This window comes from Phocoena sinus, chromosome 17, assembly GCF_008692025.1.
Source record: "Phocoena sinus isolate mPhoSin1 chromosome 17, mPhoSin1.pri, whole genome shotgun sequence".
Classification (NCBI taxonomy): Eukaryota; Metazoa; Chordata; class Mammalia; order Artiodactyla; family Phocoenidae; genus Phocoena; species Phocoena sinus.
In genome coordinates, this window is record NC_045779.1 from 41,571,771 (window position 1) to 41,588,090 (window position 16,320).

Here is a 16,320-nt window from a genome sequence, read left to right on the forward strand (position 1 = left end):
TAAATTTGGGATCATGTTACACAGGCAGTTTTGTCTATGATTTTTATTCTGTGAGCATTTTCCCAGATCACAATATATTTGTGAAAAACATAGATATTTTTTTTAAGTCTTCATGAGGTCATATAATAATACCTCCCCTCTAAACAAAAGTAATAGAATTCATGTGGAAAAATAAGAATAGTGAAGAAGATAAGAGTAATGCAGGAAGATTTGTTGTTCTAGATAATAAAATGTATTACAAGTTATATTTTGTATGACAGGAATAGATGAATGGAACAGAAATTCCAGAAACGGACTGAAGTGTATATTTAAGAATTTAATATTTCATAAAAGTAACATTTGGCATTAATTGGGGAAAGGTTGGATTTTTTTTCAATAAAGAGCAATGTTAGAATGACTTGTTAACCATTTAGAAATAAAGTCTAAGTTCTGTTATGTTAACATTAAGTAGTTATTATAGATGTATATATGGATGTGTATGATGTCCAGGGAGAGGAGGGAAGAATTAATTTTGAGAACTACTTATCTAACCAGGGTAAAGCCAAAGATTGTTTTTCTCTTTTAGAATAAGCCAGTGATAGCTTCCCAAAGGAGGTAAAAATTCAGTGCTTCCTAGCGTGAAAGAATTTGGAAGTCTAGATTAGAAATTTATTCTTCAAAAAAAAAATTTTTTTTTCTTGAGAAGAGGGTGGTAGAAGCCCTGAAAATGACTCATATATTTTGGAAAGATAAAAGTAGCATTGAATAATCTGAAAAAATATAAGAAGGTAAAGTATTTTTTTTAAAAGAGGAGAAAAAGAAGAGGTTGACTATTGTGCATGACTTGGTGAATTTGAAGAAGAACCTAATGTTAAACAGTTCATAAGGAGGGAAGAGCGTGATTTCGGCACTGCTGTTAGAGAGTGACTCATTTTACACCTGAGGGGACAAATCAGAAAAAATGACCAAGTCTTAGATGAAGTTACACATAAACAGTGAAAAGAAAGCAAATTCAGGGGATAAACTTCCTTTGATAATAAAGGAAGTAGCGAGAGTGGAATAAATGGTTAATTCATAAGTTTTCTGGAGTTTCTTAGACATTCCATCTAGTCATATAATGTGCCCAGCAGAAGTTGGGTAAAGGTTTTTACCGTCATGTTATTGGGTATTTTTCATAGCCCTTAAAATGTACTTGGGAAGAAGAAGAGCAGTAGTTTAAAATTACAGCTTAGTTCAACATAAGGAATTTGGGGTTTAGCATTTAGTTTTTGGCAGAAGTGACAGATACCTAATTGACACTGTTAAATTTTAGATGGTATGTCTTCTGCTGATCCCAGCTCTGATTGGAATGCGCCAGCAGAAGAGTGGGGAAATTGGGTAGATGAAGAAAGAGCTTCACTTCAAAAGTCCCAGGAACCAATTCCTGATGATCAAAAAGTGAGTAAAGGGATTAGTGGGTATGTTTATTTCTCTGTGCAACCAACGGTATTGGAATTATTAAGGGTTACATTCTGTATTACAAATATATCCAGGGGTAGAGTTGCTTCAGAGAGACATTCTAATCATATTTGCTTCAGTCATCTTATGTCCACATGCATTCTCTCCATTACTGTCTCTTCTTTCCACAAATTATTGAGGATTCTACTATGTGGAAAGCACTATTATATACTGATAAGAAAAAAGACGCACAATTCCTGTCCTCATCAGAATTATTATAACAGCCTACCAGCTTTTAGTGTGTTTAGAGAAGAGTAGATTGGTTCTCAATGAAAAATTAAGGAAAGCTTCATAGCAAGATAAGACTGAGAACCTTATGAAAAAGGGACCAAGGCAGGAAAGTAACATGTTTGGTGGAGAGGTATTAATACACGTGTGGAATCAATTGGTGGTAGGATCAATTGTTTGTATGTCAGTCTTCCCTTTCTAGGCTTCATTCCTTAAAGAAAGGGACCGTGAAGTTTTTATTTTTATAGCTCTATAAACTAGAGCTACAAAACATGATTCACATTCAGTAAATGGATAAATAGATGAAATGAGTGATATATATACCTTGGCACATTTTTATGGAATTCTAGAAGTAATGAGAACCTACTGACAGCTTTTAAACTAGGGATAACCTAATCATTGCTAGGGTTAGAAAAATTAGGCTGGGAACTTCCCTGGTGGTCCAGTGGGTACAACTCCAAGCTCCCAGTGCCGGAGGCCCGGGTTTGATCCCTGGTTGGGGAACTAGAATCCTGCTTGTTTGCTGCAGCTAAGAGCCCTCATGCTGCAACTAAAAGATCCCGCATGCCGCGACTTCCCTGGTGGTCCAGTGGCTAAGACTCCACACTCCCAATGCAAGGGGCCCAGGTTCGATCCCTAGTCAGGGAACTAGATCCCGCGTGCCGCAACTAAGACCCAACACAGCCAGCCAGCCAAACAGACAAATAAATAAATAAAAGAATAAAAAGATCACTCATGACGCAACTAAAAAAGATCCTGCGTGCTGCAACAAAGATCCTGTGTGCCACAACTAAGACCTGGCACAGCCTAAATAAATAAATTTTTTGAAAAAGAAAAATTAGGCTGGATATAGCAAAAATGAGAAGACTGGTTTGGGAGGCTATTTTATACTATTTTGATTTCATGAATCAGGAGGAGATAATGAACTAAGTTGATAGCTTTGAAAAATAAATGGAAGCGGTTATTTACAAGAGACATTAAGCTACTGATCAAACTTTTCTACTGGTTGGTTATAGATTGCATCTGCCATGGGTCAGGTATTGTGCTAGTAGAGAAACAAGACACAATTACTGCCTTCGAGGAGCCTATAGTCTAGTTAGGGAGGAGAGGAGGGAGACAGGCACATTGGAAGATAAAAGTAATGTTATAATGTGTTAGGTATTATGGAAGCACTTCGGCGTTTTAGCAAAGGCATCCCAGAGGTTAAAGCAGAATGTGTAGCAAAGAGTGATCAGAAATGAGACTGGAAAGGGAAGCAGAAACCAGGTTCTACAAGCCCTTGAATGTCACGTTTAAAACCTTGGATTTCCCGCCTGCCAATGCAGGGGACACGGGTTCGAGCCCTGGTCCAGGAAGATCCCACATGCCGCAGAGCAACTAAGCCCATCTGCCACAACTACTGAGCCTGGGCTCTAGAGCGCGCGCTGTAGAGCCCACATACTGCAACCACTGAGCCCGTGCGCCTAGAGCCCATGCTCCGCAACAAGAGAAGCCACCACAAAGAGAAGACCGCACACCACAATGAAGAGTAGCCCCCGCTCACCACAACTAGAGAAAGCCGTGCACAGCAATGAAGACCCAATGCAGCCAAAAAATAAATAAATAAATAATTTTAAAAAAAAATTGTTCTTAAAAAAAACAAACAAAAAAAAATGACTTCCAGAATTGTAGCTTAGGTAACTGGGATGGTGAAAGTGGTGCTCCCAACAGAGAAAGCAAAAGCTAGTTAATTGGGGGAAGATGGTTGGTTCAGTTTGGGATGTGTTATATGTAAGGTGTTTTGTAGATATGCCTAAGAAAAGTTGGTTGCAACAGGTTAAAGCTTTGGGAAAAGATTTGTATTTGGAAGTAATTAGTATATGGTTGTTAAAACTTTGAGGGTGAGTGAAATGTGTAGAAAATTTTATAGAGTTGAAAAGAGCAATGTAATGAGCATAGAAATCTGGGGAACTCCCAACTTTTAACCCATGAAAGAAACTGAGGGAGGAGAGTTCTGGGACACAGAGGCTGAGACATTTGCTCTCTGGTAATTTAGAGCAGTTTGATTAGAAACCTTGGACTAGTAGCCAGTCGGAGTAAGTTGAGTAAAATGATGGTTAAAAAATAATAAGGTATTTTTTTCTTGGGACTTCCCTGGTGGTCCAGTGGGTAAGACTCCGTGCTCCCTATGCAGGGGGCCCGGGTTCAATCTCTGCTTAGGGAACTAGATCCCTCATGCTGCAACTAAGACCCGGTGCAGCCAAATAAATAAATAAATTTTTTTTTTTTAAGATTTTTTTTCTTAAGCAAGTTTGGGTATGGATGGAGGAGAAGTAGTGGATAATAGCAAACTGTAGTATGATGAAGGGTTTTGTTGGGGTCGTTTGTATTTTAATGATAGGAGAGATTTTAGTGCAGGGGTCAGCAAACTTTTATTTAAAGGGCCATGCATTAGTGCAAAAGCAGCCATAGACAGTATGGATGGATTATAAATTGGCTGAGAAGCAGACTGACCAGAGTTCTTGTGACCTGAATATCCTTCAGAGGATGCATCTTTTCATATGACATTTTAATCATTGTGAGCCTATGGTAAAAACTTCTGTGGAAGTTTCTCCACAGCTAGCAGCCAACTTGGACTGAAAGTCTCTTAGCTAAGTTTAGCAGGATTTGGTTTGGTTTTGTTTTTCCATCTGCTAGTAATTTCTGTTAACTATTTGATGGTTCATGAGACCTCCAAAATCATCCTAATGACTATGGTGCTGAGCAGAGAAATAGCAAGTTAGCTATATCATCTCTCCCTTTAAGTAGAGTCTAAGAATCTTGGCTGTCATCTGTACAGAATAATCTAAAAGCACTTTTCCATAGAAAACTCAGCTATATGGTATGTGTGAAGAAATATCATTCATACTAATTTAACAAATCTAATTTACTATTCTTGTCATGCAGAATATTATTTTCAATGACATTCTTCTCAAATTCAATTTTTTTAATTAAGCCTTTTGAGGTAATTATAGAGTCACATGTACTTTTTTAAATATTTTATTTATTTATTTATTTATTTATTTTGGCTGCGCTGGGTCTTCATTGCGGCATGCGGGCTCAGAGTTGCCGCATGCAGGCTTCTTGGTTGCGGCATGCTACCTCTTAGTTGTGGCCTGCATGTGGGATTTAGTTCCCCGACCAGGGATCAAACTCAGGGCCCCTGCATTGGGAGCACGGAGTCTTACCCACTGGACCATCAGGGAAGTCCCAGAGTCACATGTACTTGTAAGAAATAATACAGAAAAATCCCTTGTACTCTTTACCCAGTGTCCCCCAATGGTAACATCTTGCAAAAGTGCAGTACAGTGTCAAAACCAGGACATTGGCATTGACACGGTCAAGATACAGAACATTTCTAATGTCTTTTTGTGCAATATCTGTTGTATCTTTTGCACACTTTCTGATTGGATTATTTGTTTATTGTTGAATTTTGAGTGGTTTTTTTTTTTTTTTTTCGGTACGCGGGCCTCTCACTGTTGTGGCCTCTCCCGCTGCGGAGCACAGGCTCCGGACGCACAGGCCCAGCGGCCATGGCTCACGGGTCCAGCCGCTCCGCAGCATGTGGGATCCTCCCGGACCGGGGCACGAACCCGCGTCCCCTGCATCGGCAGGCGGACTCCCAACCACTGCGCCACCAGGGAAGCCCTTGAGTGTTTTTTTTATATAATCTAGATACAAGTCCTTTGTTGGATATGTGGTTTACAAATATTTTCTCCTACTCTGTATCTTGTCATTCTCTTAACAGGGTCAAGTTCAATTTTAATGCAAATAGTTCTGTGTTTAAATAAAATGAATTACCTAAGAAACGAGTTTTTAAAAACCAAGGTTTACACAGCTGTCTAATTGGTCATGTAGTGAGTGATGAAAGATGTAAGAAAAAGAGGTTTATCATAATAGAAGAGTGAAGTTCCATGCACTTCTGTTATTTTTTGAGTATGTGATTTCAGATCAGTTTTATTACTAATTCTTATTTAGAATTTGGGAGAAAAAGACTGCACCTAATGAATTATTTCATAATAATTTTCTGGATAATGAAAACTTAACCAGTTGGTTCACTTCAGTATTTTTGCTTTTAACATCAGGTTTCAGATGATGATAAAGAAAAGGGAGAGGGAGCTCTTCCAACAGGGAAATCTAAAAAGAAGAAAAAGAAAAAGAAGAAGCAAGGTGAAGATAACTCTCCTGCACAGGTAAAGTATAAAACAACAGACATCATTCATTAAGCACCTACTGCTGACGTGTGAAAAGATAATTTGCAGATGCTGAGAAAATGTAGAGATATAAAGACACCATGTGAGACATCAAATTTACTTGAGAAGCATTTGAAAAGTCATAGAATGTTTTAAACATTTTATGTGTCATACTGTAATAAAAATGTTATTGCTCTAAAGAAAATATCAAAGGTATAAACCAAAAGCAAATAACTAAAATTCTAAATTAGATGCATTTTAGTTTATATTATGATGAAATGGAACAGGGGGTACAGTATTTCACACATACAGAAATTCTTTGAGTAATGGAATTTAGCAAATTAGAATTTTAGCACATTTAGAAAAACCATGTGCATAACAAGTGGAGTCTTTCCCTTGACTCTGAGTTTGCTGGCTGTTCGACTTGGTATCCTTTCCTGATTTTTTGGCTTCTAACAGAAACTTTCTATTTATATCACTCCTACATTTTCCTTTTCTTTTCTTTGGTTTTTCCTATCTGGGAAAGTATTTTTAGATCATTATATAGATGAAAACAAAGATTTTAATTTCACATGTACTAGATTACTGGAAATATGCATGGATTTGTTTTTGAAAGCATTATCACTATTACATTACAACTTATGAAAATCTTATTTCTTACTTACAACCATGTGGCTAATTGTTTTCATTCCTTTAAATGTAGGAGATAACCAGAATTTCTAGAGGATAGGCTACATAGTAATTTTCCTACTTATTCTATTTGGAAAAAATTTCAGCGTGACTTTCTAAAGAAGTATGTGTTCAGTTCTTTTTTGTTGTGGGGAGCACAACACTTCATAAATGATACCAATCCATTATCAATATTAGTTTTTTCTCAGTAATAATAGATGGGCATTAAGGTTAACATAACTAAGATCAATGGGCATAAAAACAAAAACTATATAGTAGGTGTGCTTTTCTTGTTAGCTGAACTAGCTGATGAGAAGTGTTATTGATAGCCATACTTTGTTTAGTAATACTATCTGAAATCCATTTAGCCAAACTTTTTCTGGATTTCTGTGATTCATACTATGGACTTTACTAATACTGCTTTTCTGACTTGTAGATTAGGTGAGTTCCTTTTAAAAGAAATTTTGTGGGGTAGATGTATACCTTAAATTTCAGATTAATTGGCAAAGGTCATTAAATTGTGAAAGTTCCTTTAGTATTCTGATATTCATTTTTAAAAAATGTTTGATCTGTTTTTTAAATATAGTGAATAAGTATACAGGTTTTAGAGTCAGATCTGTATTCACATTTTAGTTCTGCCATTTACTGAGTTGTTTTTTGTTTGTTTGTTGTATTTTGCACAAGTTCCTTAACTGCATAGATTGTTTTGAGAATTAAATGAGATATCCCTGAAGTTCTGTGTAAAGTACATAGCACAGAGTAGCCTATGCATAAATGATTACGTTTTGGAATTTTTTTTTTCTTACCATTCACAATGATAGTCCTATTTAATATATTCTAATTCATACTTATTTCACATACCTAAGCATGTAATGTCTTTTAAAAAGTTTGAAGACCTAAGAATGGAAATGTTTAAACTTGGAAAAGACCATAAAAATTATCTACACAAATTTTATTTTACAGTTGAGGAAACTGCAGTTTGGGGAAATCAAAGATTTGTCCTTGACGTAAGCATTTGTCCTTGACTTAGCTAGGTTGTGGCATGGCCAAAACTGAAATTCCTATCTGTGTCCTTTCTACTGTGTAAGCTTAATTTGTCTAGAAAATGCACTTATGTATAAATATTTCATTCCTTGAAGAAATCATTAAGTGAAATGCTATTTCTAAAGTCTTAAAGTAGCACCTAATTCCCCGTGTACTTTTTATAAAAGGAAAAAAATACTTGTTTGGTTTAGTAAATTAAATGGTTCCCATTTGGGGATGTGAGTGTGTTATTTTTTAATTCACAGTTGATTTAAATCCCTGAGGAAAGCAGGGATGATGAACGTATATTCCAAATGTACCTATGGTTAGAATTCTTTGAATAATTATTTTTTTTATGCTCTTTTAAGCCATTTGGGCAGTTTCTGAAATAAAATTATCTTCTTGGAATATCTTCTGGACAGTAGTACTATAAACCAAATAGATTTTATTTAGGAAAAAAATGAGTGATTTGTATCATCTAATGCACTACTTTTCTCTGTAGGACACAGAAGAATTAGGAAAAGAGATTAGAGAAGAGCTCCCAGTGAATACCTCTAAGGTCCGTCCAAAACAGGAAAAAGCTTTTTCTTTGAAGACCATAAGCACTAGTGATCCAGCTGAAGCGCTCATCAAAAATAGCCAGGTAACTATGTAAGGAATAAAATGTATATGTAAGGAATAAAATTTTGATGACTTGAGAATTGTATTAATAGTAATATTTTATGGAGGCCCATGCTAAACATTTTAAATACACCAAATTGCCCTTACAACAACCCCACAAGAAAGGTACAACCCATTATATAAATGAGTTTAGAGAAGTTGAATAAGTTGGCCCAAGTCCCATAACTATCAGATGCAAAACTAGAGAGAGCCACTAGACTGTATTTTTTTCTTAAATATCTAGGCATACAAGGGATAGATGGCGTACAGAAAATGTGACTGGTTCCACTTTCCCAAAAGCATGCACATAATATAAAATGACTATGGTCCGACCTCTCAGAATGTAGCATTTGTTTAAAATTTGCTGACAGTATCTTGAACTGTGTGCCTCTGTGGAAAATTTTGATATGTCAGAAGGGACCATTTTACAAAAGGTCTAGACCAGTGACACAAAGACCATAGCTCTTTAAAAGTCTGATTTCTAATTTGGTAAGTTATATCATATAGAAATATAAGAAATATGAATGACCATGAAATTCTGCATGGTTCGTTTATATACTCATTCAAAAAATGTATTGAGAACCTACCACAGTGCCACACACTAGTTAAGGTTCTGGGGACACATCAAAGAACAAAGACAAAAAAATCTCTGCCTCTATGGAGGCTACATATTTAATGAGACAGCTTTACACAAGAACCTGAATTACTGTTAAGAGAAAGAATTTGTAACAGTCTGGTTCTAAAAATCGTAACCATACTTCCTATTTGGACTTGATGCTTTTAATTCCCTGAGAGTATTTTGACATAAAAGAATGCAGTCTCAATACATACATAGGACTTCCCTGGTGGCACAGTGGTTAAGAATCTGCCTGCCAATGCAGGGGACACGGGTTTGAGCCCTAGTCCGGGAAGATCCCACATGCCGCAGAGCAACTAAGCCCGTGAGCCACAACTACTGAGCCTACGCCCTAGAGCTCCCGTACCTAGAGCCCGTGCTCCACAACAAGAGAAGCCACTGCAATGAGAAGCCCGTGCACCACAATGAAGAGTAGCCCCCGCTCACCGCAACTAGAGAAAGCCCACGTGCAGCAACGAAGACCCAACGTGGCCAAAAATATATAAATAAACTAATTTTTAAAAAAATACATACATAAATTTAATAGTAAGACTGCAAAGGGTCACATGACATTTTGATGTTTTATTTAATAAGTCATTTTCAGAAGCCATCTTGTAAAGGATATTTGAGTCCTCCTGTGATTTAATATAGGTAAGTGAGAGAATGGGGGGGAAAGAGATTTAAAATGAGTACTGAACTTTTGGGTATGAAATAAATACAGGAAACATTATTAAAGTTGAACCAAGCAACATAAATGCAGCTTCAGATACCTGAGATAGGAAGAAGGAATTCTAGTAGTTACCTGGGTACACACCTGCCTCTTGTTTCCTTTCCCGTTGTGCTTTCTTGAACCCATGGAGCCTGGAAGAACAAGGGGCAAGAGAAGCATGACTTACCCTTGTTTCTGTATTCAAAATAATCATCACAGGTAGAGCTAAAGGGTGAGATGATCTCTTACTCATCTATTACAGCCTCAAGGCACTGTAGGTGTTGGAGTTTCTGTTGTTACCTGTCCTGAACATTCATTAACAGGCCTCATTGAGGCAAATCAGTTAGTTTACCTCTCTGCTCGGAGGCTGCAGAGGAGAAGGAAGATTCAAGAGTTCAGGCCCTACGCATTATGATTTCACTATCAGACTCAATAAAACTCTGACGATTTGGACCTGAGTTTTACTAGTTGCTTTAATAGATAAGACTCTAGTAGCCATAGTCTGCTGTATCTGAGGCCATCTTTTTCCTTGGGGAGGAAACTGAACCTATTGCTGCTGCTGTTTGAGATAGCTCTAACTCTTGAGAAGAACAAAAGGGAGTATCACCTACTGGTAGTTCAGAAATTTGCTATTTTCTTTTTGCCTTCACATGAAAATGTTTTGAGGAGGTGAGAGTTAGTGGGAAGTGGGCAGAAGCATTGAATACCAAAACATTAAAAAATCCTGTTACTTGTAATGAAAAAGAAAAATGTAAAAGTTAATGAAAATGGAATTATTCACTCTTATGTGAAATTCAGTAAACATCTTGTGATTTTACACATTTATCCATTTTTATCCCAACCTGTATTTGTGGATATTGTAAATAAAGACTTATTTGGTTATGTGTCACTAGAGGGCAGGCATGAGTTGTAGCGCTTCTTATAAATTATTTGGCAACCATGTTCATATTACTAGGATTTTTATTTGAAATTTTTAATGAAAATCTAAGATAATTTCATTTCAAAATAGCCTATCAAGACTCTTCCACCTGCTATTTCTACCGAGCCATCTGTTATTTTATCAAAAAGTGATTCTGACAAGAGCTCTTCCCAAGTGCCACCAATGCTACAAGAAACAGATAAATCCAAGTCGAATACTAAGCAAAATAGTGTGCCTCCTTCACAGAGTAAGTAATTCTCATTTTTGGTTCTTTTGGTGTTCTCTGTACTGTCTGTATGTGTTACTATCTTAAAAGTCTAATGGATTACTTACTAGAGCATCCCTTTCCTCCTTTGTGAAGATTCCTTGGACCCTTGTGGACCTCAGTTGGGAGGGCCAGGGAGCTGAACTCAGTTCAGGCAAGAATAGGTGGCCAAGGACATACACAGAGGAGGGCTATGCCTGCCCTTACTTGCCCAGTCCCTCCCTTTTTCTGTGCACATGTTCTTGAGACTGCAAATTGTTCTGTGCCCTTTTTTTTCCACCTCTTTTTCTCCCTTTAGCTACCTTTAGTGTCCATTTTACCCACTTTCACTTTTATTACTTAGATTGAGTCTTTTAAACAGTGGTTTTTCTAGGTCAAAACTGATGAAATATCATCCATATTGTTAAACCAAATAATACAGAGGAAAGGAAAAGAGGAAGGCAGCCAGAGAATATCCTAAAAACATGTAACTAGAACTTGAAAATGTAAACATAAAATGTGAGGCATCGTTAGTGGATTTCAGAGCACGTTTTTATTGATACTACTTTCATATTTTTGAAACAGAACAATATTTACTGTCCTCCTAACTTCTCTCTCTCTTTCCCCCCCCCCCCAACTTTTAGCCAAGTCTGAAACTAGTTGGGAATCTCCCAAACAAATAAAAAAGAAGAAAAAAGCCAGACGGGAAACGTGAATATTTTTTTTCCTGAATTGGACATGTGTTTGCAAACACTGTCTTGAAGATTATGCTGTTTATGCAATAATTTGTGAACATGTACAGAGTTTTATATAAATTTAAACCAATTTTTAAAACAAAACTGAACACAACCACCATAAAAATGGAATCAAAGGAAAGTTAATTTATGAAATTAAGAGGTCAGCAGAATTGGAAGACACTTGGGGAGAGTCTTTTCAATCTAACAAGAACGATCTTAATTTAAGAATATTATCCTGGTTTTACAACAGTGCCCTGTTTACAACAGATTGTGCCCTGTCTCATCTGCAGCTGAGGAATAAAGGATTCTGATTAGAGAGAGGGTTGCCTACATATTCGTAGGCATCTTCTTGGATCTTATGCACGGAACTTAAACCATTTGAATCTGTTTTATGCTTAAATCAAAGTGCTTTGATCAAATGCATAATCTGCCATATCTTTACATATTTGTTGGTAGCAATTTGTATTAAAGAAATCACAAGTGCAAATAAAAAGTCATTTATCGTTTGTTTAACTAAACTGTCATGGTTTAGTTTACAATTTTTAAAAAGTTCTTAAAACATTCAAAATGCAGTTGACACTTGTATGGCTTATGAAGTTATTTTTGATAGTCTTACTTTACTTGAATTGTTCAAAGTACAGTATATTTTAAGTTAAGAAAGGTAAACTATATATTTGTTTTATACTTTTAAGGTTCAGACTCACAAATAATGCTCTTGTTGATGATTTGAAAACTTTCAGGCAAAATCCACCTTACATTTTTTCCTTTCCCTAGCAATTACTTTTTTTTCCAGCATCAACTCTTCTTCATTACTAATACTTTTTTGACTTTAAAAATGAAATCTTTCACAAACTAGTTATACAGACAGAACTTTGATTATATGATGGAGAATGAAAAACTAAAGTCAGACAGCTTTAATTGACATTGTCAAGACCTCCAGTTATCAGGAATACATTTTTTTACTGCCTTAACCTGTAGTGCGTAGAATATGCATCAATTTCTTGAAGGGGATTCATGTTTTTATAAGAATTTTCATGTAATTATTGCAATTGTGATCAAATAAGGAACGTTTCCTGCTTGAAACTGTATTGATTTAAATGATGTGTGAGATGTTTCACCATTTTCAGGCACTGTGTAATTCTATTGTAATAAACTGGCAGGTATCTTTGTAACTATAAATAGTGCATGCTTAGCCATGTACACTGTAAATAGCCTTTACCAAACGTGTTTGACAAGGACCATAATTAACATCACTTAGTGAATTGTGATAAAGAAAAAAAGCCATGATTTATTCGATGTGATTGGCTTAATTGTTTTCCTGTGGCGCCAAGAATGAAACTGTTTAACAGCTGTAACCAATGGTACTGATCTGTCCATCCAATCTTGTCTTTATTATATTTGACTGTGGTTTGATAGTATTGAATTGTCACACTAGGAAAGCTAAAGAAACAAAATGCTTTTAGTTTTGCTGAAGACTGGCCTTATTAATGGACAGCTTTCCTAACAAGTGATTATTAACTTTTATCAGGTGTTAACATCTGTTTCAGGAACATGGCAGTATGTTTACATGTCAGAAGTTTTGTTTAATTCTATATTTCTAAATTGATTTGTTTAAATAAATTCAGCAAATGGATAGCATCGTTTTTATTTGCTTCAATATCGGGGTAAATAAGCTAAAGTGCCAGGAGTGGATTTCTTCAAATGACTGTGCTCTGTTCGCTTTATATAGATGCTGCCTAAAGAGATCCAAGGATTCCTACATTGCAGCACTTTGTAAAGGTATCACAAAGGAGAATTGAATAGGGAGTCTGTGTAATTTTAGAATGTGCCAAAAGATCTATGCTCAACAAATTTAATTGAACTCTCTCAACTCTACCTCACCATTTCTTTATTTTAGAATTGTGTTGGCTATGTCGAATGTCGGACTTTATTTCTCCAGCTTAGTATCTCTCATTCAACCACCAACACCAGGTGTTAGAAACACCATCTTTTGAGGGCAGATTCGGTGTGGAGACGGAGAAGTGCACTGCTAAATTGGGGTGGATCCAGGATGGAGATACCTGTCCCTTCTCTCTGGCTCAAGAACTAGGGCATGGATTTTTATCTTTTAAGAGATGGCAGCTATGAGTGATAAAATTAGTAAGTTCATTCTCTTACACATGAATGAGATGCAGACTCTTGCACAAAGTATCATTGTTCATCGCTCTTCACTTGTTCCGTAAAGTTGTTTATGTGACATGAAAGCAGTTTCTGGCGTCTGAACAGAGGAACTGTTTTCCAACATAAACTCAGAAGGCAATAAAATCAAGGTAATGATTCAGGGGAGAGAGGGGAGCCTGTTGTCCTTTGGAGGCTTGGATTAGATGCTCCCCAAACCACTAGTAGGGAGATAAGTGATCCCTTCAGGCTTTGTCAGGGCTGGAGGGGACCCTTGTTCTGATTAGCAAACAAAGCCTCCTAGAGAAACAACTTAAAACTCTCTCTCATCCTGACCTGTCTCCCCGTACTTAACTGAATGAAAATCCTTCCCTGTTCTGGAGCAGAGAGTAGTGGGTTAGGAATTCCCCAGACTGGAATCCTACCTCTCTGTATCCTGAATTGAGCAAAACAATAGTTGAGAGAGTCCAAAAACAAGTATTGAAATAAAATGTCATTAATGTAATTGACCGTGTTTACTTTGTGCATGCATTTTATTGGGCGGGCAGTGGGAATGACTCATCTGAATCTAATGGTATTATTTCATAGGCTAATCCAGTTTGTACTTGGGTTAAAGATATTGAAGGGCAATATTTAACTATGGAGTTTAGTTTTTCTTAATTACAAACAGTCCTCTATTAATAGAGTGTGAAATATCTTTCAAAATTTAGAATTTAGGATGTCTAACAGATGTCTTAAGATGTTCCTATAAGCTCATTGCACAAACTGGAATTACTTTCCAAAAGACTTAGGGAATGCAAATATGTTATTTGTAAAATACATTGAGTACTGTAAATAAAACAAACCATTTTTGATTTAAGTTGCTCTTTACAGTTCTCTTATGGGAGGGCACTTCGCATCCTAAGCTAGTCTAAAGGCAATGACTTTTTGATGTTCTTGATGTTTCTAAACTATAGATTCTAAATGTTTCAAATGTTCTTGATGCTCTGAAACCATAGGTGTACTTGGCAGGCTTTACCACTGGCAAGTCAAGTATTTGGGGTGAAGCATCTCTTGAAATGTCCCTGTTCGTGACACGGTGTTCTCTATGGGAAACAGCTTCCATCTTATATCATCTTAGCAGTAGATGTAACTGCCACCAGGTGTAGTGTATCACTTGTATCAACCTTTTAAATTAAGGAAATTAAACTCAAATTTGGCATTATATATTAGTATGGCTGTGTCCTAAACAATAGTGACTTAATATAGAAGTTTATTTCTCTTGCATGTAAAAAAAAAAAAGAAAGCAGGCCAGGGCTACTCTGACACTCTGCAGGGCCAGGCATCCAAGGTCCTTCTGTGTTGCCCTTCCACATTCTCAACACGTGGCTTTCGTGTCACGGATGCAGGCAGCTGCACTAGCTAGAAACCTCCTCTCAGCATTTCTGCTCCCTTCCTTTAAGAACGCTTCTTCAAGTTACTCACACCACACAGGCTTATCCACCCAAGCTCAGTCAGTTGATCCTACTAGCTACCGAGGAGGATGGGAAGTCATAGTGTTTCTCCTGGGCTGTCATGGGCCAAAGTAACATTTCAGGATTCATTACTGAGGAAGCAGTAGAGAAGTGCATATCAGGAACAGCTAGTGGTCTTCTGTCACAGGGTTGACTACGTTGTGTATATCCTGCAACCAAGCGTCACTTCTGAGGTCAGGTTTTAGCTTTTCCGATTGAGCGGAAATTTTTCAATCTCTTGGATGCTCCTCAGAGTTGCAGCTAGTAATGTTTCAACTTATATGTAGTAGATTGTGGAAGAAATTTCTGCCACTCAGTGACTGCTTGGAATCCTAGAGACCCAGAGGCTTCAAAAAACCAAGCAGCCTGCTCTCACAGCTACACTGCAAGTATAGACTATAACAATTTTCAGTAGAAGTTACCCTGGTGCGGAATGTAATCTTTAAAAAATTAAAACGCACTTTTAACTATTCTAAAAACTTGAACAGAATGATTTGTAATCCTAACATCAAGAAAGGTATATGAGGTGCATTGTAAGATGTTTGCTACCTACCTAATCAACAATACTGAGGTTCATGCACAGGTTAATCTGAAGAAAACTTTGAGCAGATTCAAGGTCATCCCCCTGATAATGGCATTCTTTTTTGTATGTGTGCTTTCCTTTTTTATTTATTGTATCAAAGCATTCAAAATGAATATATGTAACATGTACATAAATTATAAAGCATAATAAAATGAACACCTCTGAAACCACCATTCTGCTTAAGAAATAGAACATTACCCGTAGGGGGATCTTGGGGGTGAGCTTGCTGTTTGTTGTCGTCAGGTAACAGGACCGAGGCGGGGTGTAGGGGTGGGCTGTGGAGGCATGGATGAAAATAGCTACTCTCAGGCGCCCAGCTGTGCACAGCTCCTTTTCGGGGCCACAACTGAGTAGGGGTCCCAGGTAACACATAACCTGGTCTTGGAAGGCTGTCATGACAGCCTCGCTGCTGCTGCTTCCTCGAGACACTCCACTGACATCTGTTGGGAAATTGTTGTAATAAATATGCATACGCACAGTGAATCTGAACATGAATAGTGCCCTCGGAGTTGTGTACTGCACGGTTTACATGGCAGCCTTTCCACAGAGGAAGAGGATAGCGAGGCTCTTTTCTAGACAGGAGCTTCCCCCAGGG

General features: G+C 37.1%; 1 protein-coding gene across 6 annotated transcripts in view; it reads left to right on the top strand.

Annotated features, from left to right (window-relative positions):
* MTDH (metadherin) overlaps nucleotides 1-15,898 on the top strand; it is a 57,412-nt gene extending 41,514 nt beyond the window's left edge. For 5 of the 6 annotated variants that reach the window (XM_032609497.1, XM_032609491.1, XM_032609496.1 and 2 more), the window contains 5 exons: nucleotides 1,292-1,416; nucleotides 5,808-5,915; nucleotides 8,110-8,250; nucleotides 10,602-10,758; nucleotides 11,400-14,508. In XM_032609497.1, the coding sequence (XP_032465388.1) occupies nucleotides 1,292-1,416; nucleotides 5,808-5,915; nucleotides 8,110-8,250; nucleotides 10,602-10,758; nucleotides 11,400-11,470 (602 nt within the window). In that variant the 3' untranslated portion in view covers nucleotides 11,471-14,508. Of the gene's footprint in view, nucleotides 1-1,291; nucleotides 1,417-5,807; nucleotides 5,916-8,109; nucleotides 8,251-10,601; nucleotides 10,759-11,399 lie in introns of all 6 variants that reach the window. The other variant, XM_032609492.1, reaches the window with a different exon arrangement.
* The last annotated feature ends 422 nt before the right edge of the window (nucleotides 15,899-16,320 follow it).